Below are 25,485 nucleotides of genomic sequence, written 5' to 3'. Positions count from 1 at the left end.
TCTTCTGGCATCCGGCTCGACGACAGACCTTTTTTTCTTTGTAACTTGTTAAATACCCGTTCGCACTTTATTCGGTCAATTCGTTGTTATTCTCTGTCATTAACTCTGCCACCCAACAAGTCTCGGTCACTTAACAAGCAACTGACACGCGCTAGCCTGACATTGCAAACGTGTCTTTCAATAAAATAAATAAGTCTGCTGCTTTTGGAGTCGAATTTAGTATTAACAGCAAGAACATGCAAGCAGACTTAGCTTCAGCACGAGCACAGTAATAGAAGCCGACAGGACACAGTTGCAACGCTGCACTACGGACGCTTTTTTCATTTAAATTTTTTTATTTTTATCACATAAGATATTTTTGTTTGTCACATAAGCAAGCAGCTAATTTAGTGGCGTTTCGGGTGTCAGATAAACGAAAGGCGATATGAAATATTATATCGCTCCCAGTTTTCTCAGGCGAGTTATCTCAACAAGATTCCACGAAGAAACAAATTTGTGTTTTCTGGAATAAAAACGTATGCAAAAAACACTTTGTAAAGCAATGAAATTCTGCCAAAGTTAAAAAAACAAAGTGAAATTCAACCACTTTGCAGAGGATATATTAACTGGAATTAGTTTCAAGGTTAAACCTTCACTACAACACTTTCTGTTGTTAAGGCGTGCCTTTACATTATTGCTTATAATTTGGTTCACAATATAACGTTTGCCAAGCCCATGAGTAACATACCAGCATGTGGTATGTAGGGCATTGCATTTGAAGTAAAATTAATTTGAATAAATTAAAATAGGTACATTTAAAGCACACCAATCAGAATTTTTAACCTTCATATGTAGCACCAAGGTGGTTAAAACAAACTCGAGCTAAAACAATGATAGGAGATAAATTACAGTGATTTCAGTAGAAAAAGTAGTTCACAGTATTGCACATGGACTGAAAAGATGGAAAAATGATTGTAAAACCACCCAAATTTTGTATGCAATTATAAGTATGTGATCTTCATATTGTCATGCCCATTAACAAGTTTGGAATTTTTCTGTTCATTTTCCTCTGGGTGCACTTGATTTGTTTTAAAACTTGTGACGCTTTCCGCTTCGGAGATTGACCGATACAGTTTAAGGGTAACAGAGTTTTTCCTCTGTTCTTCATTTTGTTCCACGATCGCATTTGCTTGTGCAACAACTTGTGGGGTATCAACACTCACAGAGCTCAAGTGCTGCAAGAAACAAAGATTTTTATAATATTATTAATTTACACAACATTTCATAGAAAACCATTACAATGTCAAAAACTGAAACCTGCGCATTATTTTTTTATGTTTCTTTTAAGAAGTAGTTGCAAATGCTGAAGATTGTAGCACGAAAAATTTAAGATTTAGATTAGAAAGTCATACCTTGGTGGGACCAGATTTTTGCACAAACCCATGATGTTGGGTAGTGGGAGTGTATCGGTAAACCCGTTTCACAAGATTCACTGATGAACTTCCTCTTTTTCTTGCCAACTTTATCTGTCGGCGGTGTTCATTTTCGAGATCTGCTTCAGTAATCTTTAAACTAGTGACCTGTGAAGTACAACAACAAAAATGTTGAAATCTGTTTTCAGTTAACGGGCAACAGTTAACAAACCTCATTCATCAGGTGATCAGGTGTCATGTCACTTTTGTTAAGTTTCCTTACTTTTTCCATTGTTTCATAAGTGTCCGGAGCAGCATTATGTGAGGAAATATCCCCCAATGAAGTGCGTAACAAAACAAGCCCGCAGCGAAATAACACTTTCACACCTTAATCAAATAACAAACAATTTCCAAAGCAGTCACAAATTAAAAAATCGAACCAGTTTTGCTACAAGTGAAAAAAGTGTCATCTCCAAATACTGGTTAAAATATGTTTAAAAAATTATGAAAACCCTGAAAACAATTTTCTAGTCGAAAGTGATTGATGTTGGGTTAATGTTTATGCCAATTTCATTCTCACCTTCACAAAAAAACATGTCCCATAATCTAAGGACAGAAGGCCATGGTAATGTACGAGCAAAAATACACATAAACCACTCAGTGCAATAAAGCATTGGTGATATGCTCAACTTCTCCATGTGTTTGTGTGCATCTGGACAAACCTTTCTTAACAAACTTTGCATAATCATTCCATCTACTTGAATTACCTCCTGCAAAAAATTTAATATGTAACAGGAAAACTTATTCTCAATCTCTATATTTTAAATATCAAGAGTTATTTATATTTAGAAAAATGTTACCAGGCCCTGACTGTAATATCCAGATATGTAGTACTCAAATATTGCTGCCATGCACCAAAAAGCATCCTGAAAAAAAAAAAAACATAATAAACAGAACAAAAAGCTTTTTTTGCATCTTAAGTAATTTGGCAATTGGTTTTATACATTCTACTCCAATCTATAACGGACCAATTGAATCAATATAACTCCTCACCTAGCGCTTATTAATTCTTAACATATGGATAAGTTTCAGCTTCTTTTTGAAAACAATTTTCCTAATTTCCCAGGTGGGTTCAGTCATAAATTGAAATGTAAATTGTGTCCAAAACATAAACAGTCCCTTCAAAAACCAGGATGTTTTAAATTACTACCTTGGCTGGCATGTGCATAAGCAAAACAGCAGCAACTGGAGCCTGACCCTGACAGTAACCATCCTTCGGATTATAAGCAACATATGCATGTAAAACATCATAAAGGTCTTTTTGTCCAGAACCACCTCTTTTGGAAAACATTTCATGGAATGGAAATTGACGATGCAAATCCTTTTCTATATCTTCAGTGGCAGTCTCCTCTATTGGGGTTGTAACTAGATCCTGAATGAAAGGAGATAATACAGCAGTGTTGGGGCTGCTAATCCTAAAATTTATAATGCACAATTGATTTCACAACATTTCTGGTGCAATTTTTAAGTATTTTTAACGATAGAAAATGAACTGAATTTACACGTTATTCAACACATTAAATTGTAAAAAAATCAACTGAATGAAAATAACACACTTCTAAAACATATTATTATGTTCAACATTACAAAATGACATTGTCATTAACATGAGGTTAGTAGGTACATGTACATCTATGCAGCTTAAATTCTGAAGCAAGTTTGGTAAAAACAATATCAGTAGTTTGAACATCATATTTATGGCCAGTGAATCATAATAACATTTCAACTAATAACCATGTTTTGTTGTTTAAATTTGCATCAATCTGATACCGGTGACGAAAACAAGAAAAAAATTTTTGCACTATGCTTTTGTAACTAATAATGTCATATCTACTTTAGACGTAACACAAACAAAACAATACAGCCAGGAAAAAATTTGTTGGTAAATACTTGCTTTGTGGACCGCTTTGGATGAAATTTACCTCGAATGATTTGTTGTTTTGGGCTTCCAAAGATTTACTTCCACACAACAACTGCCAAGCTCTACCACGAAGTGAAGATGGAATTCCTTTTCTGCATCGACTTTTAATCTAAACATATTTTGCTATTTTTTTTACAATTAAAGTGGTAATTGATTTTGTCCCAACTACGGTTACTTATAGCAGAGTGATTTCATATCAAATCACCAAATTTGAATCACATTTCTGACCTGACACTTTTAGAATTCAATGAAATTTACACAGCAGCTTTAGGATGATAAAATAACTAAAAGTTCCAAATTTTACGAAAAATGACCAAGTAAGATATCGCACTTTAAAATTGCCACAAGATGGCGATAGATATTTTGTTTTTTTTACTTATATCTATTGTTGGGCTCATTTTGAAGGTAAAGGCAAGGCCTTACAGATCATACTCGTCACTTACAGATTTAGCTCACAAAATTTTATTTACAATACAGTAAACAAAATTGTATCGTTAACCTTTGAGGGTTCATAATGTAAATGTATCACCTTAAAAAAAATCTTTTCGGACAAAATGTTGACTGTATTATAATAATGCAATAACACCAAACATTTTGATGGAAAATTTCAAGCTTAACAACTTAGAAGTGAACACATAAATGGTAATTATTTTATACATTGCCTGAATTTGCGTTTCTTATTATTCACATGCAATGAAAAAGTGCTGTGTAAATATGTTATTTTCACCAGCAGAAGAATCTTTCCACCCTTACATATTTATATGAGCAGCATGGTAGAGCATATAAGATTAATATTTTACCAGGTAACAAAAGTTATGTAAAATAAACCACATTATACGTATAAAAATCTCTTTTATTGACATATGCATTTATGTGTGTGTTATCATGATCTAGCATTGTTTGTGAAGTTTTCTGACAATATATGAGCAGTAATACCAGCTAAGTTTGTGATGTTGAAAATTGGATTCTGGCCAGTTCAGGAAGGCACAGCATAAAACTGAAGTGGAGTATTCGCATGATCTACTTACATTAGCAAAAATGTTCACAGTGCCGTAAGTTACTTTATCAGCAACAGAAGAGTTTGAGTTGCCAACTGCAGTGATTAAAACACAAAATGAATCTATGGAAGTTCTGGGCGAGTCACCAATGATCAAAAGAAAGTTGCAACAAATAAGATACCCAGAAAAAAAGGTAAATTTTTTCATCTCGCTGACCCATCCCCTTTATTTTCGTATCCATTAACTGAAGATTCTTTGATGATTAAGAAAGCAACCATTTTAACAAGTGTCAATCCAAAAACTGCAACGGGAAGAGTATACACACTCACTCAGAAAGAACAACACCAAGCAACAGAAACCCTTCAACTGTTAAAAGTTAAGAAATAACAAATCTGAACAGTCAATTTTCAGCCTTTTTAAATATTATTTTGGCTAACTTGTCTCATGTTCATTATAATTTATGTAAAAAGTTAAAAAAAATTAAAACGACCTGTTAATAGTTGTTTCGAAATTTTACCTGTTTGCAAATGCAAACAAAACAACTGCTTCAGGGTATTAAGCACCAAATAAATTTAGGGTGTGCTATAATTTGGAATGTAATTGCCAAGTATTTTTGAGGTGCATTTAAAAACCATTGTGGCCTAAGGGCATCATCAATATTTGGATAACAGACATACCTTTGAAAAGGAATGCCAAAGCTAGGATGCTGTTAATCATATTCTAAGTAAACGTTTCGAACTCATACTGGGTTCATCATCAGTACTACTACATTGAACTGGTTGCAGAAAAGTGGCTTGCTACTCGATGTTGTTGCTGCTGTTTCCCTTCTGCCTTTCAGTCCTTTATTAACCCGATGCTTTTCTGCAACCAGTTCAATGTAGTAGTACTGATGATGAACCCAGTATGAGTTCGAAACGTTTACTTAGAAAATGATTAACAGCATCCTAGCTTTGGCTATCCTTTTCAAAGTTATTAACTCCACTTATTTTGCACCCAGACATACCTTATTTAGACAAATAAGAACCACTGAGATTACACGTAGAAACAAGAAAACACACTTGAATGTCACTTGTATAGTGAAAGTACAAATTGAGCATGAATTTTAACAACCACTATGAAAAATTATGACGTCACTAAATATTCAGATTCGTTTCAATATTGGCTCCAGATATTCGAATATGACCAAATCTGAAAATTTTGTCAATTGACAAACATTTATGTTGTAAATGCCATCTAACTATCGACAAGCTTGAGTGTAATATCCGGCCGGGTCTGAATTATAAAAATTGGTCAATTTCCGGTCGGGCCCTGGATCCAGCGCATTTCATCACTAGTAGCTTTGTCTTTTTCCTTTGCTTGATTTGATACCAAAGACAAAACAACGGAATTGCTGAGTTCCTTTTACAGGAAATTACAAATCTACGTCAAGCATTCAGATTGATACGCCAACATTAATATTAGATCCGATAGATGATATTGTTTCTTTGATATCAAATCCAATCATGCAACTAAAAAAACTTTTTTGTTCATTTTGAGCACCCCCTTGGGCCTTGGGCCATCTAAACATTTCCAATGGCCAAACCACGAGGACACATGTCGGACCACTGAAGGTAATGTTTTGTGAATAAATGGAACAGTGTTATTAAGCCAAACATCTCTTCTAACAGAAGATGTACTGCAACAATTTCCAGAATGTGAATGAAGTGGGATACTAAGAATACAATGATAGTTGATTTGTTGTGTGTCTGTTGAAAGTAAAACAAGTTTGGTGTGCAAAAAATGAATTAGGTACTTACAGCATGAATACATTTGTAGTGTGGAATGTGATAATTACAATGCAATAAAAAGTGACCAAGATGCCCTATAGTAGTTTTAATAAAATATAGGGGATAAAAAAAGAAGGTATACCCCAACTTTGCCCCAAAAAGGAAAGTTTAATGGAGCGTAACTCCCTAACCACTCGCCTGGTTGGGATAAAATTGTGTGACTGTGCCACAGTACTAACACATTTTCCCAGTTTAATTAATATTTGGTGAATCTATTCCGGTTCATCATGGCGCATCCCTGTTCTAAGTTTATCTTGTTTCTGAGAACACTTTTTGAAGTTTTGCCAATTAATGCATAAAACACTGGCGTAGAGTACAGGTGTGCGGCCTTTTTCAAATGTTACAAAACAATCATGTATTTTTTTGGCTTTTGTCATTTTAAACCCAGCAAAAACACAGGGGCAATCCTTGTATAATTACACTCATAAAAGGTGCAGTGTTTGCTTGTCTCGTGCTACAAGCTGTATATATATATTATGGCATGCTAATAACCTGTCAGGACAATTTGTTGAAAATCACCCACTTGTTCGTTAACAGTGTGATTTGTTTAAAACAATGGCAAATTTAAGCAAAACCAAAATGTTGTTGCAAAAAATTTTTCTAATTATTCTAAATTAGTGCAAATGTATGTGAACAAAAAAAACCTGAGGAAAGTGTTTGGACATCCATGAATTCCAATTGTCCAGCATGATCAACCACTTTGTTTCTCTTTCTCTGACCTTTTCAACAGGAATCTCACCATCAAGTCTACATGAATAAGAAAAAAATATCTTTATTTCATGGTGACACACAGTAGAAAGTATTCAAGACTTGGCTGAAGTATTTTTATTCATGGTTCTAACTTCGCATCAACAATTAGTCCAACACTACAATGCTGCAGGTAAGATTACATACCCAAAAATGCATTTCGTCAGTCGTCTCGCCTAAACAAAGGCTAACGACACAAATTCCATTTCATGTCAGTTTGTTTTTACATTGAACCCTGTTATAGCACTAAGTTTTAAACACTACAATTATGCCCCCCTTACTGAAAGCGGCACATTTTTGGTCTATTACAGATTTAGTAATCATGAAGTAACATACAAATTTATTACACAACAATGTCAATTCTTATTATTATGCTACAACAACTGCTGCGCTGGGTAATAATCCACAAGACACTTGTGTTTGTCATGATTGTGACCAGGGCAGTGGCGGATCTAGGAAGGGTGTTTGGGTGTCAGAACACCCCCCTCAACATTATGCTGTATTGTTTTGAGGGATGTAAAACTGCGGTTAGCATTACGCAACGCAGGAGCGAACACTTTGGGCCAGTGTTCGTCTCCGCAATTTCTTGGTTTACCAGTCGCGCCCGCCGCGTTCACTGGAGAAACACTTGAACAGCTTTGACTGATGCATGTTGCTATATTGTTTCAGTTTCGATTAAACTTTACTGGACAAACTGAATTATTTTGCGGCAAGTGCTGTAGCATTTTGTTGCGTTTTCCAGACTAAAAAAATGTGACGTAATAATCTACAGACGAAGAATCCCCCATTGTCACAAAACAATACTACTACAGAAACAAGGAGATAAACTTTATGTCATTTCCAATCAGACATTCTTGAGATAAGCCTCGCTCGCGACAGCTTCCTGCGATTCGTATATTGTCCTAAAATCCAGTTTTGCGCAACGTTTTTTTTTCTAGATCTGCCACTGGACCAGGGTGTCGATTTATGCCTTTTTCGCCATTTAGGTGTTCGACATGCAAAGACGTTGGTGCCAGTATAAGTCGTTTAATTTCAAACCGCAAACAAATATTTGGGGAGAAATTTGTAGCCTATTTCGAGTCACTATTAAACAACAGCATTTAACTGAAGGGTTCCTAGTGTTGAAAACTTAATGGCATAATCGTTTGGGAACCCCACCCAAATTACATTTGCCTGTTTAGATGGCTAAATAAACGCAATCGCAATAAATTTTTGGACAAAATTCAAGCAAAAACCTGTCACTACTGCTTCAACATTCAGCGAATAAGCACGTTATACCTAAAACTAACCATTGTTTCTAAACATGGAGCATTGTTACCGAACATGTGGTATTGTTACCATACATACTGTATTGTTACAAAACAAGTGCCATTTTTTGTTCAGTCGTACCTTAAGAGACATAGCAGACTGCAACATGCAAGGTTTTTCTAATTGTTTTTTCGTTATTTCAACGTAATGTAAGTACAAAAATCCTGTGTATGGTATGCGCTTTTATCGCAGCGATCAAGTCTTGATCGCATAAAAATAACAGTGGATACACACTCAAGTTTATCTGCTATGTTTTTTTGTCAGTGTGTACAACTAAAAATGATAAAAATTCATAAATATTAATATCTTTTGCAGGGCTTCTAAACTGACCCAGGGAATTAAGAAAACTCATTTATTATTTGATTAAATGTCCTTTCTTGCATAATTATAATCATGACCATTAGGCTGTATTGAGTTAATTTGTCTTTAAACATACTGCAATATAGCCTAATGATAAGCATGTTGACTGCAAAAACTCTCTTATTTACCTTGCACATATTGTAGGCATTGTCTAAAACTGCAAACTTTCAATGCAAACTAATGTTTTCAATGAAATGAAACGTTTTTGTCAGCTAAAACCTTTACATCATAAAATAAGTCACTAGCTCAATTAAACAGATTTATAGCAAGTTGCAAAAATAAGGATTATTCCACAAATAAATACACGAAGGGTTACACTCACCCTGGTGATGTGTATTGTTCTCCACCAGTAAATCCATATTTGTCTATTTCCATTTTAGCTTGCCCGTTGACAATTGGTTTGGAAGATTTTTAACATCTACTTCATTTTTTACATTGGTAATGACTTTACAGCCATTACAGGTACCAGTTTTACCTATTCAGTTTCTGTTCAATATGATTGCTTTAAATAACACGGAAACGGATTCGCTATTAATGTAACAGTACATTTTCGTCACTGTTATACAAAAATATTGTGAAACTATCTAGTGTCAAAATTCCATGGTAATGCAAATTGCAAACCTTTTCAACACAAACAAAGTTTCCTTCTTTGAAGAAACCTGCCCGGCTGGTGCAAAATTTTGTATGTAGGTGTCGCCAGAGATAAAAAAACTCAGTCACTAACGTTTCTATGGTAATGCAAATTTCATACAGTAACCATTATTTTGCAAAACGGTTACTATCGACATATAAGCGCTTTGGCCAATTTACCACCGCCTTTTTAATTCTACTAACTATAGTTTTGCAACCAATGAGACGCTATAGGCTAGTGCTAGTCGACAAAATTTGTTTTCCGGTCGGAAGATTTAAAAAAAAGTTGTGGCCGATATAGGATAATGCAGTGCTTTTAAACCTTTTTAAAGACTATCCGCACTTTTCTATGGCACGAAAGTTTCATCCGCACATGCGGCCAAACGCATAAAATGTAACCAGGGCGTCGATTGTTTATTGCGTGTCGAACATCTTGAGAAAAATTGTCGTGCTTGTCGCAAAATTGTCGTATCTGGTAACTAACGCATGAGAAAGACCAGGCTTATTTCGATTACAGGATTGTTGTGCTTACATAAGTTGAGAATACAAGTTGAAATAACGACAAAACAAATAAAAACCTTGCATGTGGTTGGCTGCTATGTCTCTTTTAACGTTCGATTGAACGAAAAATGGTACTTGTTTCGTAACAAAATGACACGTGTTCGGTAACAATGTTCCATGTTTGGAAACAATGGTAAGTTTAACGCGCTTATTCACTGAACGTTAAAGCAAGTGTTTTTAACACTACGTAACCGTTCCAGTTAAATAATGTTGTTTGATAGTGACTCGAAATAAAAATTTCTCTCCTAATAATTGTTTGCGGTTTGAAATTAAACGACTTATACTGGCACAAACGTCTTCGAACCACTTTTGCCACCAGCATGTACGGCAAAAAAATTGTCAACTACATGTGAATAGGAAAATCGTCCAATCTTCTAAAAAAGAAAACTAGTAAGATCGATGTGAATGTTGCAAGATTGGCGTGACCGATACATTAGGCTTAATTAAGTTATTATAGTAATACAATTTATGGACTTTTGCAGATAACAATAGCGTTGGTCTGTTCTTGGTACTGAATACCAGTAACTCAACATTTATTCACATTGTAAAACTAGTTTAGTATAGTTTTGCATTAAAATGGGCACAACAAGTGCAACAATCGGATTTTGATGTTAATTTGAGCTGCAGACAGATGGCCGCTGCATTTGGTCCAGTTATTTTGCCACATTATTATCGTCATTATATTATTAAAACAGTTACTGGAAATATAGCATACTAAAACAGTATTCTATGCTGGAAACATATATCACGTTGGCGATCATAAAAGCTTTAACCACAAGATCACCCTGTTTTAGTATTCTATGCTGGTGTAGCGCAAAAGAACTTGATCACTTGTTTGCGTTTCATTTCCAAGTTTCACGCTTTCGTTATATCACGTATTCTTTTACGCCACGTTCTTTTTCACCTTTTGTTATTTCACCTTCCACCTGTTCATTTAAATGTTTTGTGTTGATTTATATTTTTATTTACGAAGTGTCTCGAACGCCGCACATGGACGCCGCACGTTGATTTTATATCGCAGCGCTAGCTCCATTCCTATCACGTGACACTGTTGGGCCAATGACTGGCGAGATAAAGATAAAACCGGACTAACACGAAACGCTAAGGGAAATCGAAGGCAGACCGTTTTTGGCAGATTGTGATTCGTCTGCGGTGTTTTCAAAGTTTTTATGAATAAGATTTTATCTAAACGGTTGTGCTGGAACAGGCTTGTGGTTAGCCGTGAATGCAGCGTCCTGAGAACCAAGGAAAGCGTTTATTTTAAGAAGCGTAACACGAAATTGGCGAGCACGCCAGGACGCTGCAAGCACAGAAGAAGCGTTCCTGTCACACGTGAAAGGACTAAGGTTCGTCATATTTTTTCTTGATCCGGAAGATGGCTTTTAACATCGGCATGACTCCCCCGCATTTCAGAAACGGGGACAATTTTAACTCATTTTTCCAAGTTTTTAATTCGTATTGCGCCAGCATAAAAGCTACCGAAGAGGTTAAGAAGCACCTTTTCTTTAAAAATGTTGACAAAGACTTTATATGGGATATTCAAAACGGGGCCGATATAATCTTTACGAAATGCAATTTGAAGAGATAGTTATTACAGCCAAAGCAGTCGGAGTAAACCCCACTGGCCAATGCGCGCTGAGAAGCCAGTTGGTCAACTGAATCCAAGGGCCACCAGAAGACGGTAGAACTTTTGTGTATGCCATAGAAGCTGTAGCCGAGGATGCATCAACAGTGAATATGTTGCTTCGATCACGACAACAGCGCAACGAACCCCAAAGGCCGGCGGCTCACGAGCGAGTAGGATTATAGATTCCATTTCAATTAATGATGGACTGACGTCCGCTCAGAAAAAACGTGTCGAGGAATTAATTTCTAGGAAACAATCGCGTTTTGCACAGAGGCAGGGGATCTCGGTCGGACCCACTTGGCCGAACACGTGATAGATACAGGTGATCATGCACCGGTCCGACAACCGCCACGACGGATGGCCCCAGGAAACAAAAGGAAAGTGGAGGAAATTGTCTGGGAGATGGAGCAACAGGGTTTGGTGCGCCCTTCGCAATCGCCGTGGTCAAGTCCCGTCGTTCTGGTTCGGAAAAAGTCTGGTGAGACGAGGTTTTGTGTGGATTACCGGCAAATAAACATTCTTACTAAAAAGTGTAGCTACCCGATACCAAGCGTGGACGATAGTTTAGACGAAATGGCTTATGCGAAGTTTTTCTCAACTCTTGATCTTAAGTCAGGATATTGGCAGATTCCAATGCGGAATGACTGCCGAGAGAAAACCGCTTTTTCTTCGCACATGGGTTATGCCCATGGGACTGTGCAATGCCGCAGCTAGTTTTCAGAGATTAATGCGGCTAGTTCTAAACGGGGTGGAATGGCGCGTAAAGGTCAGGACAGGGTTTTGCATCACACAAAAATTTGTCATTGTCACGTCACGAATCAGAGGCTTATTTTTAGTCAGCGGAAGACCATAGGGTATAGCTGAAACGACATAACTGTGAGTGGACAAAACGACAATGCTAAACTAACGGTTTGTCTCTGTCGTGTTTTCAAAAGCTCATGTATCACGTTAGCGATCATAAATGCTGTAACAACAAGAACACCCTGTCCCAGTAACTGTTTTATTATTACACAACTAAATAAGACATAATAGGTCGAACAGCGGCCATCTGTCTTCGGCTTAAATTAAAATCAAAATCCGTTTATTGCACTTGTTCACTTTTTGTCCCCTGTTTAATGCAATGTTATGCTTATACCAGTTATACCATGATTTCCATTTTCCAAGGCTTGCTGCCAGCACTCGCGCACGACCGAAGCGCCTTCTATGATGTCACGCAACAATATCTCGCTTTCGCACGATTTTGCTAGCAGCGACAAAAGTGCGACTTTGATCAGCTGTATCTCAGAAACCAGTCCTCGTATCGAGCTACTTTTTTCGCCAAAAATGTTCTAAGTTATGAACATCTCTTAGTTTGATTATTAACATGTTTTATTTTTACGTGTAATATGCACTTTAAACGATTCATTTTTCCACAAATACAGCCCGATTTTTTTGTCCCATTTTCAACATAATTTTCAGCAGCACCCACCAGCAAGTAACTACCTAATTGAAATAGCCCAAAACCCCACTAAAACTGCCCCAAACACCCTAAAATTCGCCATGACAACAGCACGCACATGTGCGCTCATTCAACCGTAAATTTAACTTAAATGCATCACTGCTTTGCTTGGTGATGCATGAATTTCTGTTCTGACACAGTGGGCATTTCCCAGCACCAAAACTTATTTTCAGAGAAATACCAATATGCGTCCTAAGGCCGGGTCCACACTGACGCTTTGCGCCGGCGGATTCTTTGTTTGTTTCATTATACGCCGGCGTGCGTGAGTGTGCACCCGGCCTAAAGTGTAATAATATAATGTCAGCCTTTCATGTTTGCCACATAATGATTTTTTGTCTTTTGAGTTCAACAAATTATAACACTGCCCTTTATGAATCCTGATTAAAAGGCTACTGATAAACCCGAAGTCAATCGATCAGTTTAATACGATGTAAACAACCTCACAATAGCGTTTGGCTGTCAGACGTTTACACAACCCTTTTACTCGTCTTAAAATGTCTCTAACGATGTGTGTAAAGCGTATGTGGCTTATATAGAAAACATATGTTGAGGTAATTTGGTTCTAAAGGCAAGCCAGGTTTATATTTGAGACCTGTTGTGTATTATAGGTATGAAGTGTTTTGCACCACAATTTAAATTTGCTTTTCAAATTTTCTTTTTTTTAAAGTCGTTCTTGTAAACCAACTTAATATTCCAAATGACAGGAACCTGTATGTTCTTGTAAAGGTTTTAAAAATTAAGCGACGATGTACTAGCACAGAAAAGTCCATTTGAACAATATCACCAAATGAAATTTCTCTCCTGACACGAGCAACATCAAATTTGTAAAATACAAACTTTGCCTGTATTTACTTTCCATTAAAATACTGCCGGTAATTTCCAGGTTGAGGAATAAACCGAGGATTATAGAAAGTAGTTCTTGTCTGACGTACCATGTTGCCAGGTCTCTGTGTCCACATTGGTACATGTTGTTGTTGTCGGTAAGCTAAAAATATACATCACATTACAAGTACATTTCACTTTTACACATTCATCTATTCATCTAAAGTTTTTTTAGGGTTCAAATAAACACTTGGTCGTCGTAATGTTTCGGTTTTGTGCAGTTTTATAAGGTGCGAGCAGACAAATGTGACAAATCAATCAGTTTAACCTGTAACAAGCAATACTACTTTTCATGCTTACCATTGTTTTGGTGATGGAATGTTGGAAGTGGATACTGATAGCTAGTATGCGGTGGCCCTACAAGCAACAGTTATGCTGATTGTTATGCTGATTAAACAGAATCATTTATGTAATATAAAAATACGATACACTGTGTTTCATAACGCATTCACTACAATAATTTAGGTTTTGCCGATCATGTTCCAAATTGTTTTGCGAAACTTGGGTTCAGAAGTCATCTCAAACCCACATGCGACACCTACACAAGTAATCTGCAACTGGTGTTACGCAGTGTAACAAAAACCTTGTAACGCTTTATTATACAAAAAAAATTCATAACGTTTTACAATGTCACAACAGCATTTCCCACTTTGAAACTGAGCCCATCATAAGTGTTTTAGATTTTGTTTCTTTTTCAGTTGAGGTGTGCCAACATTTTTTAAGCTTATATGTTTTATTAAAGAGGTTGCTAAGCACTGCCAAAAAGCTACACCAAATAAACGAAAAAAAGACTAGTAAAGAACCATATTCGATTAGCGCCTAAAACATTATTTTTGTAAACGTAAAAAAAGTTAATATTGGTCATGTTTCTTAACCATTGGAGTTTGGGGTTGTTGGGAATCTAGTAGCGTTTTTTTACATTGCTGTCTCCTTGGCATTATAAATAAAATCTATTCAAAAGAGAAAAAAAAACATACCAGTGGGGTAGATAGGATGATGAAAGTTTCCTGTACTACTTCCATGCTGAAAACTTAACATGCAGAAAAAAAATTACTTTGTGGTGATTCAAATAAAAAATCAACAAAGTATCAATTACCTGGTGCTTACATTATGCCAGGATTGTTGACAAGAAACATTTTGATTTTTTAAATTTGAAGGTTTAGCTTTGCGTTTATTTTTGCCCCGCTTGGCATTTCTTTCTTCTTCGTCATCAGAAAAATCCAAACATTCTGCAGGAGGTTCTTTATCATCAAGCCATGAGGCATCTGATCCTTTTTTGCTAAGAAACAACACATTTATAGTAATTGAATGAAAATTTCTGGTGCCCCGCAACCAGTAAAATTGTGTTTGATGAGATTTAAATTTTCATTAGCACATAAGAATTATCAGCTCAGGAATAAGGATCATATGCCAACATTGATTTCAAAACTTTATGTAAGGACCAACCTTAGCAACTGAGAAGTAAGAATAAAAGAAGTAACATCGTTGCCCCCAGGGACAAAATAAACCATTTGTTCAAGTGCAATATCAGGCTTGGTGTCCTTTATTGTGACAACATAATGTGGCAAAATAACTGGACCAAATGTTTCCAAGATCTGCAACCATATGTAAAAATATTTAGTAATATTGGTTGGGCTGCTATAAGAAAGGCATTTTGTTAAGTACCATCAAAACAGGTATTGGCATTAAACTAATATATATCTTTAATTCCCTAATGTTCATCAACCATGTACAACAATCATAGTTTACAACTTACTTTTCCGAGAACATTGCGATTTTCAAGGAACAACAAACTTCCCAAGTTTAATGCAGGAGTATTTTCACTGGCCATCACAACAACTGAAAATTAATTCTACATCTGGTCAACAAGCTAATTGCTATCATCTTCTTCAACAGCAATTATATAAATAAGGTACAAAATTAAATAAATAACAAGACAGTCTATAAAGTACATTTTTATTTTGGGTGATAGACAATATTTAATAAAACTGCTATGTGAATTAACAAGAGCTCCATTGTTGTGTAATAATTGTATTTTTCCTTAACTACTACAGAAAGGCAAAGATTAATCAGAGTCAATGAAACCATATCAAATTCTTTGAACAAACCCAAAGATTCCTCAATTACTTTGGATATTTTCCCCAATTGTTCCAACTTTGTATCGCTATGAAGCACATACACATTTTCCACAGAACTTTTGTCTTCCTGAATTGAAAGAAACATTGATAGTTTTTGCAAATATTGAACAAAAACAATTTCATTGAGATTTTTTATGTTCTTGTTAACTGTCAACCTATACCAAGTTCACTTGTTGTCATACACTTTTATGCTTTGTGCAAACTATATATCAAAGAAAATTTGTTTGAAATAATTTCTGTTTTATTCAGCCTTTTTAAAAATATACATTAGAATTGAAAATTGCCCCTAACCTAGAATTCAAAAGCCTCGATTTGAGTAACTTTCAGTTTCAGCCATTCTAAAACAAATATTTTTTGGCCCATACAAGGAGCTTTTAATGCCGATAAAGATTACTCAATACCTGAAGAAGTAGTTCTTTAAAAATGGATTCCACCTGATTGACTGATACATTGTTGTCAGTTATAGGTTCCATCATATATTGAGGTTTATGTATCGATGTACCTTCATCTGAACTATCAGATGAACTTGCAAATAAACAAAAAAAACACTTAAGTTTTGATCCACAAATGCATATATTTACTTTATAACAAAAAAACAACACATAAAAGTGGCCGGTCCAAATAATTTAACTTAATACCAAGATGTTGATGAGTCTGAAGTTAAACTGTCACTGTCCTCAGATTCGTCTTCTGATGACATTTCAGTGGAAAGTTCTGAGTGAATGTAAACCATATACTTAAAAATATGCCATGCTAAAATGTTGTAGACATGTCAGGTTACAACTTGGTACAACTTAATTACAGACATGTCAGGTAATAAAGTACAACTTAATTACACAAAATAGGAAAATCAAGGCTAATATGCCAATTGTTATTGAGCAAGGGTTTTTACTTGGAAACATTTCCTTTTGGTACATTGCAAGTACTTTATTGCAGGGCTTTCCAAACTGGGAGTTGTACAACAAACTTGATAGAGAGAAAGAGTTCACCAATATTACACAAAATACAACACTAACAACACTTAAGAATGCTGGCACTATTTAGTTTTGTGAAGTTTTTCATTCTTTACGAAAAAAAGTTTGGGAAGCCCTGATTTAATTCACTTTCACACTAGACCAAAGGCCTAGATTTTTGTATTCCATTAGCAAAGTATCGGGAATTTCTTGCCTTTCCCGCAAAAAGTTGGCCTACCTCTTTGGCGGCAAGAAATATTACATTCTTTTGAATCTTGTAACACTATCTGAATCAAATCATTCAAGCACTCGGTAACATCGCCAATTACAGCCATTTCAAGCTTTTAACAGCTCATGAAACCAAAGAGACAATAACAACAGTTCGCACAGCTGTTTCCACGTGTTTAATTGTTTTGAAACTATTGTGATTCTGGCAGAATCCAAATACGTTATTTTGTAAAAAGTGTTCCGCATCAATAATTACCATTTCACGAGAAGGTTCAGCAGATGCATGTGTTTCACCATAGAATAATAAAACAGGACGGCTTATTGGTCCTATAGCGCACCTGTAATATTAAAAGGTACTTTAAGCGGACCAAGCCGTCCTATAGCTCACCTGTAATATTAAAAGGTACTTTTAGTGGACCAAGCCGTCTTCTCACCTGTAGTTAATAAAGGTACTTTTAGCGGACCAAGCCGTCGTGGCCACTTTTAATATATACCATGCAATAGCCCAATATCAAAGTTGTCGGGCCCGCTATTTCCCGGGCTCTTAGTTTCGCAGTTTCGCGATAAGGGTTGTAGAGTCGGAGTCTTAATTAAAACTACAACATTTACGGTCGGCGATTTGGCAACGTAAATATTACTGAAGAAAACAACACGTACCACACAAAAAGAGATTTTTTTCGGAATGTGAAAGAAGATAACTCATTATGTGAGTGGCATTCTATTTTTAAAAAGTAATTTTACGACTTCAAATACGAGGATATAGTGGGAAATACTTCTTTATAGGTATAAGCAACGTCATGATAAACAATAAATAAATTCAATCTATGCGTAAACAACCTATTTAGGGCATTTGGGTAAGCTATATTTAATCAAGTATCTGACCTAATCGACCTGCCAATCAGAATGATTTTACTGTTGCTATGTTAGGATCCAAGCTGCAATTGGTTCTGCTTGCGTTGAAACTGCTGCGTTGTGTGATTTATGACCTAACTAGATTGTCGACAATAAACGGATTTATGAACAACTTTGGACTGGTTTGAAGCTTAGCGGATATATGCGTTTAGCCAGGAGTTAGACTGACTTTGTAAAGGAGTTATTTAACTCCAGTAACCTTCAGATCAAGAAGTCACAGTTTGCCTTAGTCCGAGAGTGTCGCTCTGCGAGGGCAGAGTCCGACAGAATCGACTAATTTTTGCGCGACTCCATAACCCTGGAAACAGTCCCGAAACGATTTGTGTTGACCATAGTGATGTGCTGCGACGAATCCGGGTACCCGGACCCGGTCGGATAATACACAGCATTTACTACATAAAACAGAATTTTTTTAAAAATGTTTTGGCTTTCGGACAAAGCTTCGGAAAACGATACTTACCGACTTTCGTTTTGGCGTGTTGCGCCACACTCGCTAAACAAGGTTATCAATGATTTGGGACGTATAAGTATACCATGTCAATACATTTGGATCCGTTATAAAAAAATGTTTAGCTGGTCAATATGTCCACAAAGGCTAGAAAATGGGTTAACATCCAATCTCTTGAGTAAATTACCGCAATAAAGTTATGCTATGTTACATCACTTCACAAAGGAAGTTTTAGAACATTTATGAATCCCCCACTCTTACTTGTTCGACTCACGATAAGCTAACCTTAACACAGCATATTCTCTTCAGGTAGTAGCTATTTTTGCCACATATGTAACGCAAGCTAGCATTACGGTTAGCAAGAAGTCGGATCCAAATTATAACTATCCGAAAAGGATGAATAATTTAAAACTGAGATCATCATTAGCTCAGCCACATTGACGAATTTTGTTAACTAAAGTTTTTTAATTTTTTTCCGAAAATCGGAATGGGTATTCGGTTCGTTTTGCAGCATTAATCTACCTATTGACATTGCAGGTAGCCAACAAGCAAGCAGGCATTTCTTAAGACTCTTGCAAGCACCATTGGAGCATTTGGTAACAATCAAACTACTGTAACAATACAAATTTGCATTTCCTGAGTTAAAACATATTGTTGGAAACAAAACTGTAACATTACCACTTCTCACTAAAAATATTTGATATTACATTACTACTGCAAACTTAATTTTGCACTACCAACGAAATAAGATTCATGGTAGGTTCTCACTCTGTTTCAATAATATTGAACTACTACTTCCCACAGTGATTTTATTATATCAAAGGTTTAAGAATTAGGATTATGATGAAGATGCAGATAAATAATAAATTCATTTGTTCAAAGCTTTTTTTTTTCAAAAAAAAAAGTTGTTTAAAACAAATTCAAAACAATGGTAATCCTCATAAATGGCACTATTAGCATAAAATAACAATATTAAGCTATAGGTTATGTGTTTGCAAAAGAAATAAAGTACTAGAAAAGAATTAAACAATATTTTACCAACACAAAAAAATTATTAAAATCGGAAAAGTTAATGGTATTTATGTCATCCATCGCTTTCGTTAATTCCACGAATGATGCTGCTTGACTTTAAAAACTATGAAAAAAACATCATATAAAAATGCCAGTGCATTCTGTAATTTTAACAAAAGACATTGACTTACATCATTTTCAGATCTCAGCTGTTTCACGCGACTTTGGAGGTGACACAAAAGTTTCACAGTACTTGAATCATTTGCAGATGATGAATAGTTGACCTTGTCAAATTTTAAATGTTACACAAAACAATTCCTGGAATCAATCCCCATGACCCACTCATAGTTGCAACGATTTCCACCCTTTGCTTTTTAAGACATTTATGGAAACATATTTTTACACAAAAAAAAAACAAAAAATATAACTAAAAAAGAAGAATTTTTTTTGGTAAAAGACCAATCACACAATTTAGAATTTGGCAATAGAGTGCCCCACATACAGTTTTTTAAACATGCAAACCACTAACCTGACATGTTGCTTGGGGATCGGGGTAACTTATTCCCATTTTTCTGCACAAATGAAAATGGTGAAGTTTATGATTAAAGTCCAAAAAACAAATTACCTTTCCATCTGCAGATGAAGTTCCTCCTGAAACTTTTTCGTCAAACGTTGAGCGGTTAAATCTTTCCAGTGGTTCATATTTAGTTTAAGACTTTGAATTTCATCTTCTTTATCTTGCAACTGTTTTCTATTGCAACAGAAAATAGTGACATTCTGTTCCCCAACTTCCATAAAAAACATAAATCATATTCTGAGTCAACATACCTTAAAGTGGAAATTTCATCATCTGTAAAAGTGTTGTGAGAAGATTTGTGGTAATCAATGGGCCTGCGTGCATTTCTCTTTAACCTTGCCACCTCACACAGAAGTTCATTTGATGAGCGTGAAAGTAATTGAACCACTTCATGAAGGCGAGTTACAGCTTCCTTTGTTGACAAAGGTCTAAAAATTAAGATGGTCGTAAACAAACTTTTAAACAACTTTATCCAATCTACACATACTGATTGCCACTGAAAACTTCAAAAGTTTCAATGTTGGGCTTCATAGATTTGTAGAGAATTACAAGCTTTTGACACTGATCAAAAATGTTGCTAACCAAAAGTTTTTCTCTGTGCTCAGATTCAACACGTCCATTCTTTGTCTGTATCAAAACAATGGATTTAAAATAGAACTGACACAAATAGTCATTACTTTTAAAAAACTATTGCTGAAACAGTCCAGCATTGCTTATACAATCAAGTACGTAGCAGTTAAAATTGCCATGTCAAGACAATACAATTGAAATATAGATTTTTTAAACTTTACTTTTAACAAAGCATCAGCCACTTCCAGTTGTAGGTGCTCAATTTTTTCGTGAAGTTCTTTAATTTCAAACTTTTGTTCTTGTTCCTTATTTGAATAATCTTTTTTTTGTTGCTTTTCACGCTTTATCATTTCAATTTCAAATTGTGAGTTCTGCAATAAATGTTATTGCTAATAAAGGCATTCAACAACCAACAATAAATGCTTACCTTTGAAAACAAGTTGGCAATTTCCTCTTTTAAACATTCATTTTTTTCCTTCAGATTATCATTTTCCTCATTAACTTTGTTTACTTTTGTTTTTAAATCTTCAATAGTAAAACGTTCTTTCTCTTCCAGGTCTTTGCACAGTTGGTTTTGTCTCTGAATGAGTGACAAAACAAACTTTAAGATGGGCTGAACTATCAACGTATGTGACAAACTAACATTTGTTAAATCCTCTATGATTGAAACAAGTTTTCTATTTTCTTTTTCCAGTTCATTAATACTAAGCAAACTTTTCTTAGATGCCCTTTTTTCTCTTTCTTCACTTTCAGTGAGTAAGCGTTCCCACTTTCCTTGCTCAGTTGCAAGAACAGTTTGTTTCTAAACAAGCAGTACATGGCAGTTCATTAATTAATTGTGATTTTAGAAGTAATGATTAAATAACTAAACAATTTTTTTACCAAGATAGTGGATAGTCATCCTGACACTTTGTTTAAAGAGTGTTTGTTTAAATTTAGTACTATTATGGTACACTACTTACTTATCCAAAAGTACAACTTACCATTTCTTCATATTGCATATGTTGTTCATTTAACTTCTTTGTAGTATTTTCTAGCTCTTGGCTTTGTCTGTGAACAATTTTGCTTTGAAGCATATTTTATTAAGGTTATATTTATAATTGTGTTAGATTTCTAAACCTGTCCAGTGTTACAGTAACCTGATTCCAAATGTCACAGAACCCTCCAGTACAAAGGGGAAAATACATAAACATAACGACACTACCCAAACAACATTTCAACATACTGTGCATATTTTTGTGACATCAAATTGATTTCTCTATCTTTGTCAATGTCAATCTTTTGGTTTTCAAGTCTTATTTCAAGTGACTGGACCTAAAATGTAACATCCAGTTATTAGCAAATAGAGTATTATTAACACCATACTACTTCTTTTTATAATCGTTTTCTTCTGCAATGTTTTGAAGTTATTTCAAGCTTATATTAGTTGCTTTGGCGGCCTGGTTTCATTTGTTTATTGCTATTTCTACTTGCAGTTCGAAGAAATTGTTATTTCAACATACACATTATGTTAATTGGTAACAAATAGCAAAAGTGATACACTAAGATTTGTGCAGATTACGTCAGGCAAGCAAAAAACATTCTTTTCATTTACACCACTTGAAATAGACAGCACTACATACTGAAGGCAAAAACTGTTGGTGAGAATAAGTTTTATATATTCACCTTTTCTTTTAGTGACTGAATAAGTTCATCTTTCATATTTAATTCCTTTGAAAAATTAGGTGCCAAATCATTCTTTTCTAATGTTTCATATAGATGTTGAGCTTCTTCGAGTTTCTGTGCAAATAAAAAGGAATTAGCAACTAAATTCCATCACTGTATCAATTATAATGCACAAACATCTTCCAAATCTTCAATAATTTGTCTGGAACGCTTTCTTTCACGAAAAATTTCACTTTTCGCTGCATGCAGAGCATGTTCCAATTCCTGTCGCTCCTCAATACTGGCTTTGGATGCTTCACCACGATGAATACGTGCTTTCAATTCATTTCTCTCTTCAATTATTTGCTCAAGCTAAAAAGACATCATTTGCAGGTTTTGGTGCAGAAGGGATTTTTAATGTTTTTTTTTGGACACTAACCTTTGCTCCACAATTACATGAGCATGTATACAACTCATTTTTCCTGAAATCTTCTGTGCATGTGCTGTTTGCACTGCCCTGAAGTGAATTGTTGTTGGACTCAATTATCACTTCTGTTCCCATAGCAGAACTAAAAAAATACAACAAGATGTTGAGTTTTTGGAATTATTTGATGAACAGCTAAGACATTGTTATACCAGTATATTTTCCTGTATGATTTTATATACAAGAACCTACTACACTTTAAAAGAACCTATATAAAACCGCAAAATCCAACAAATTACATATTATACCTATTAAATGTGTCTTCTTGGGGGCTGTGACTCTCATCAGTTGTATCAAATGATTGCTAAAAAACATCATTGATACATACATAGCAGAGTTACTATTTTAATCAGCAGTGACTTTTATGTAGATATTATATTCTACTAAATTAGTATTCTATTTTTACCTGTTGAAGCATTTTCCGTAGCTTCTTAATATCATCATCATATGATTTATGAAATGAATATTTTTCATTTGATACTTCGCCTTTGCTGTGAACTGAAATTGGATCTGTTCAAAAAACATGTTGCAATTTAAATAGCAATTTAACTTAAAGCTTGTAGACAAATAAATTATTAGCACAATCTTTGAAACCAAAGCTAAATGGCACAACATATATGCACATACAATTGGGCTGAAAATGATAAACAATATCTTTTGATAGAAATGTAATTTGCTCAAAATATTTTATTAATGTGGGGGTGCACAATTTAAGTAAGGATCTATGTCAAAAAGAAGAAATACTGTCCAAAAGTGTACCACTATGACACCCTTTTTTACATGTTAAAATATAAAAACACTTTGAAAAGTTTGTAAAACAACGATTGAAATATAAAAAATCTATTGTAAAGAAATATAAATATACTCTCAGCACAGTGCAATAAACGAATGGTGAGCCAGATTTTGCATGCATGTCCTGTGTTGTGTAATTTTGCTTTATTGTTTACTATAAAGGATGTGTTCATTTACAAAAATATGGCTCACCACTGGTTTATTGTGTGAAATTTAGAAAAAAAAAGTTTCCGGCAGGTTACACCTAGTTTGGTACCCAATGGTTAATGGTGGCTGTATAGTCACCACAAAGTGGAAATCTTGCCGACTACTTAGCTGTCAAGATTGTTCCAAATCACACTATAGCTGCACTGGTGAGACATGTTAGGTCGAAATAGTGGCCCTGTCTGCAGCTCACTAGAAAAAAGTTTGTTGTTTGCAAACCTCTGTCATAATTCATCCTTTCTTTCTTCTGAAAAATTCTTTCACTTTCTACGGGGTAATTGCTGCTTTCAACAAAAGTTCTGTAAAAATAAATGATACAATATAACATATAAAATCTGTTACTATACAGTAAACTACTTGAAGAGTTGCACAACAACAAATATAAATGATGACACCCAATTTTATGCAATGCTTCAGCTACAAGTTAAGCCTGCTTAAGATGATGTCATGTACAGCAGGATTTACTCTATGCTTGGTTGAAAAAAACATGTAACCCCAATACCTGATTGGGAGATTCTTTAATTTTACATCAATTTCATCCAAAAGTTTGTCTGTACTATCTGTCATTACATCAAATAAAATACCTCTGCCCAGACAAAACAAATCTCATGGATTTTCAATTAAAAATATTGCATGAAGTACCCTATAACACAGAAATGCAAATATTTTAATACCACTTATCAACATACAATTGTGTTTTATTTAAGTCCCAATTTAATGGTTTTGTGTATAAGTGCACTTTGTTCTAAAAAACGAAAAAAAAACATAGGTGGTATGTAAGCTTTTACACTAGACCCTAATTTATGCCAGTATTTTGCATTTATTTTTTAAGATATTACAATTTCCCGCATTCTTTTAGGAGACATAGGCCTACTTTCTTTACATGGGGGTGGGGCTGACTTGGTAGCCTAATGATTATATTTTTCGTCAAAGCCCTACCATACGTGCTACTGTGCGTTCCACCTTTATAGATCAGGATATTTCGGTAAATAATACAAAAACTACCTTTTTATTACAAAAAACTATAAATTTTCTTTTTTTTATACATTTTTGACGGAAAGGTTGTAATAGTTCAAGTAAAAATAATAGGTTGGATATAATTTTCCTGGTCTCCAAACAACACAAGCTGTCACGCATCAGTAAATATTCATTGAAGCAACGACATTTTTTGTAACCTAAAACGAACATATTTTTTTAACGATTAATTTTTTTTAAAAAAAGAACAATAAACAGCAAATTAAAGAGATTAAAGGCAAAACACGAATTTTTACTGTTTAGAAATCGGCATCAAAGACATATTGCTTTGGTAAAAGTCAAGCATGGTACAACCACTTTCTTTTATAAATATTTAGTTCGTTTTTTTCGAGCGATACTCAATTCACTTGTTGGTGTTGACTGTAAAGCTAACACAAAGTCTATTATGGTCGGTCGTCTATTTGCGTATTTACATTTATATATGGTGAAAAAACGGGCACAAAGCAGCGCACAATTAAAAACTAAAAACACTTTCCTAATTTTTTTTTTACTACTGGACACTCTATAAATAAATGTAGTAAGAATTCTAAACCATTTTTGCAGGAGACGCATGCTCCCGACTCAATAAAATTGTGTTCCTTTAATATATGTATATTAATATACATATATAATAGTTCTCCGGTTTAACTTAATTTGAAAGCTTCAAAGTTCGGTTTTCATGGCGGTTAATAGCATATTGT

General features: G+C 34.9%; 3 protein-coding genes across 3 annotated transcripts; all 3 read right to left on the bottom strand.

The window, feature by feature from the left end:
• Positions 1-267: 267 nt before the first annotated feature.
• On the bottom strand, positions 268-9,158 carry LOC145888627 (TBC1 domain family member 10B-like). The gene is made up of 9 exons (XM_082979419.1): positions 8,934-9,158; positions 6,841-6,943; positions 3,374-3,481; positions 2,602-2,823; positions 2,252-2,317; positions 1,972-2,161; positions 1,624-1,778; positions 1,392-1,559; positions 268-1,214 (listed from the first exon to the last, which is right to left on the bottom strand). The coding sequence occupies exons 1-9, from the start codon at positions 8,984-8,986 to the stop codon at positions 981-983; spliced, it is 1,299 nt and encodes a 432-aa protein (XP_082835545.1). The 5' UTR covers positions 8,987-9,158; the 3' UTR covers positions 268-980.
• A 4,175-nt stretch (positions 9,159-13,333) lies between these two features.
• On the bottom strand, positions 13,334-17,329 carry LOC145889522 (uncharacterized). The gene is made up of 10 exons (XM_082980492.1): positions 17,139-17,329; positions 16,586-16,661; positions 16,349-16,472; positions 15,918-16,014; positions 15,566-15,648; positions 15,256-15,404; positions 14,906-15,088; positions 14,787-14,839; positions 14,110-14,166; positions 13,334-13,912 (listed from the first exon to the last, which is right to left on the bottom strand). The coding sequence occupies exons 1-10, from the start codon at positions 17,233-17,235 to the stop codon at positions 13,776-13,778; spliced, it is 1,056 nt and encodes a 351-aa protein (XP_082836618.1). The 5' UTR covers positions 17,236-17,329; the 3' UTR covers positions 13,334-13,775.
• A 1,976-nt stretch (positions 17,330-19,305) lies between these two features.
• LOC145889315 (uncharacterized) lies at positions 19,306-24,409 on the bottom strand. Its single transcript, XM_082980252.1, has 18 exons — positions 24,273-24,409; positions 23,990-24,069; positions 23,181-23,284; positions 23,023-23,078; positions 22,730-22,859; positions 22,489-22,662; positions 22,312-22,425; positions 21,872-21,960; positions 21,630-21,696; positions 21,290-21,448; positions 21,074-21,226; positions 20,868-21,017; positions 20,564-20,703; positions 20,328-20,504; positions 20,125-20,250; positions 20,029-20,071; positions 19,691-19,783; positions 19,306-19,623 (listed from the first exon to the last, which is right to left on the bottom strand). Exons 1-18 carry the CDS (start codon positions 24,335-24,337, stop codon positions 19,573-19,575), a joined length of 1,971 nt encoding a protein of 656 aa, XP_082836378.1. The 5' UTR covers positions 24,338-24,409; the 3' UTR covers positions 19,306-19,572.
• Positions 24,410-25,485: the final 1,076 nt, after the last annotated feature.

This window comes from Ascidia mentula, chromosome 2 (assembly GCF_947561715.1).
Source record: "Ascidia mentula chromosome 2, kaAscMent1.1, whole genome shotgun sequence".
NCBI lineage: Eukaryota > Metazoa > Chordata > Ascidiacea > Phlebobranchia > Ascidiidae > Ascidia > Ascidia mentula.
Note: the sequence above shows the minus strand (reverse complement) of the source record. Positions and strands in the feature narration are given on the sequence as shown.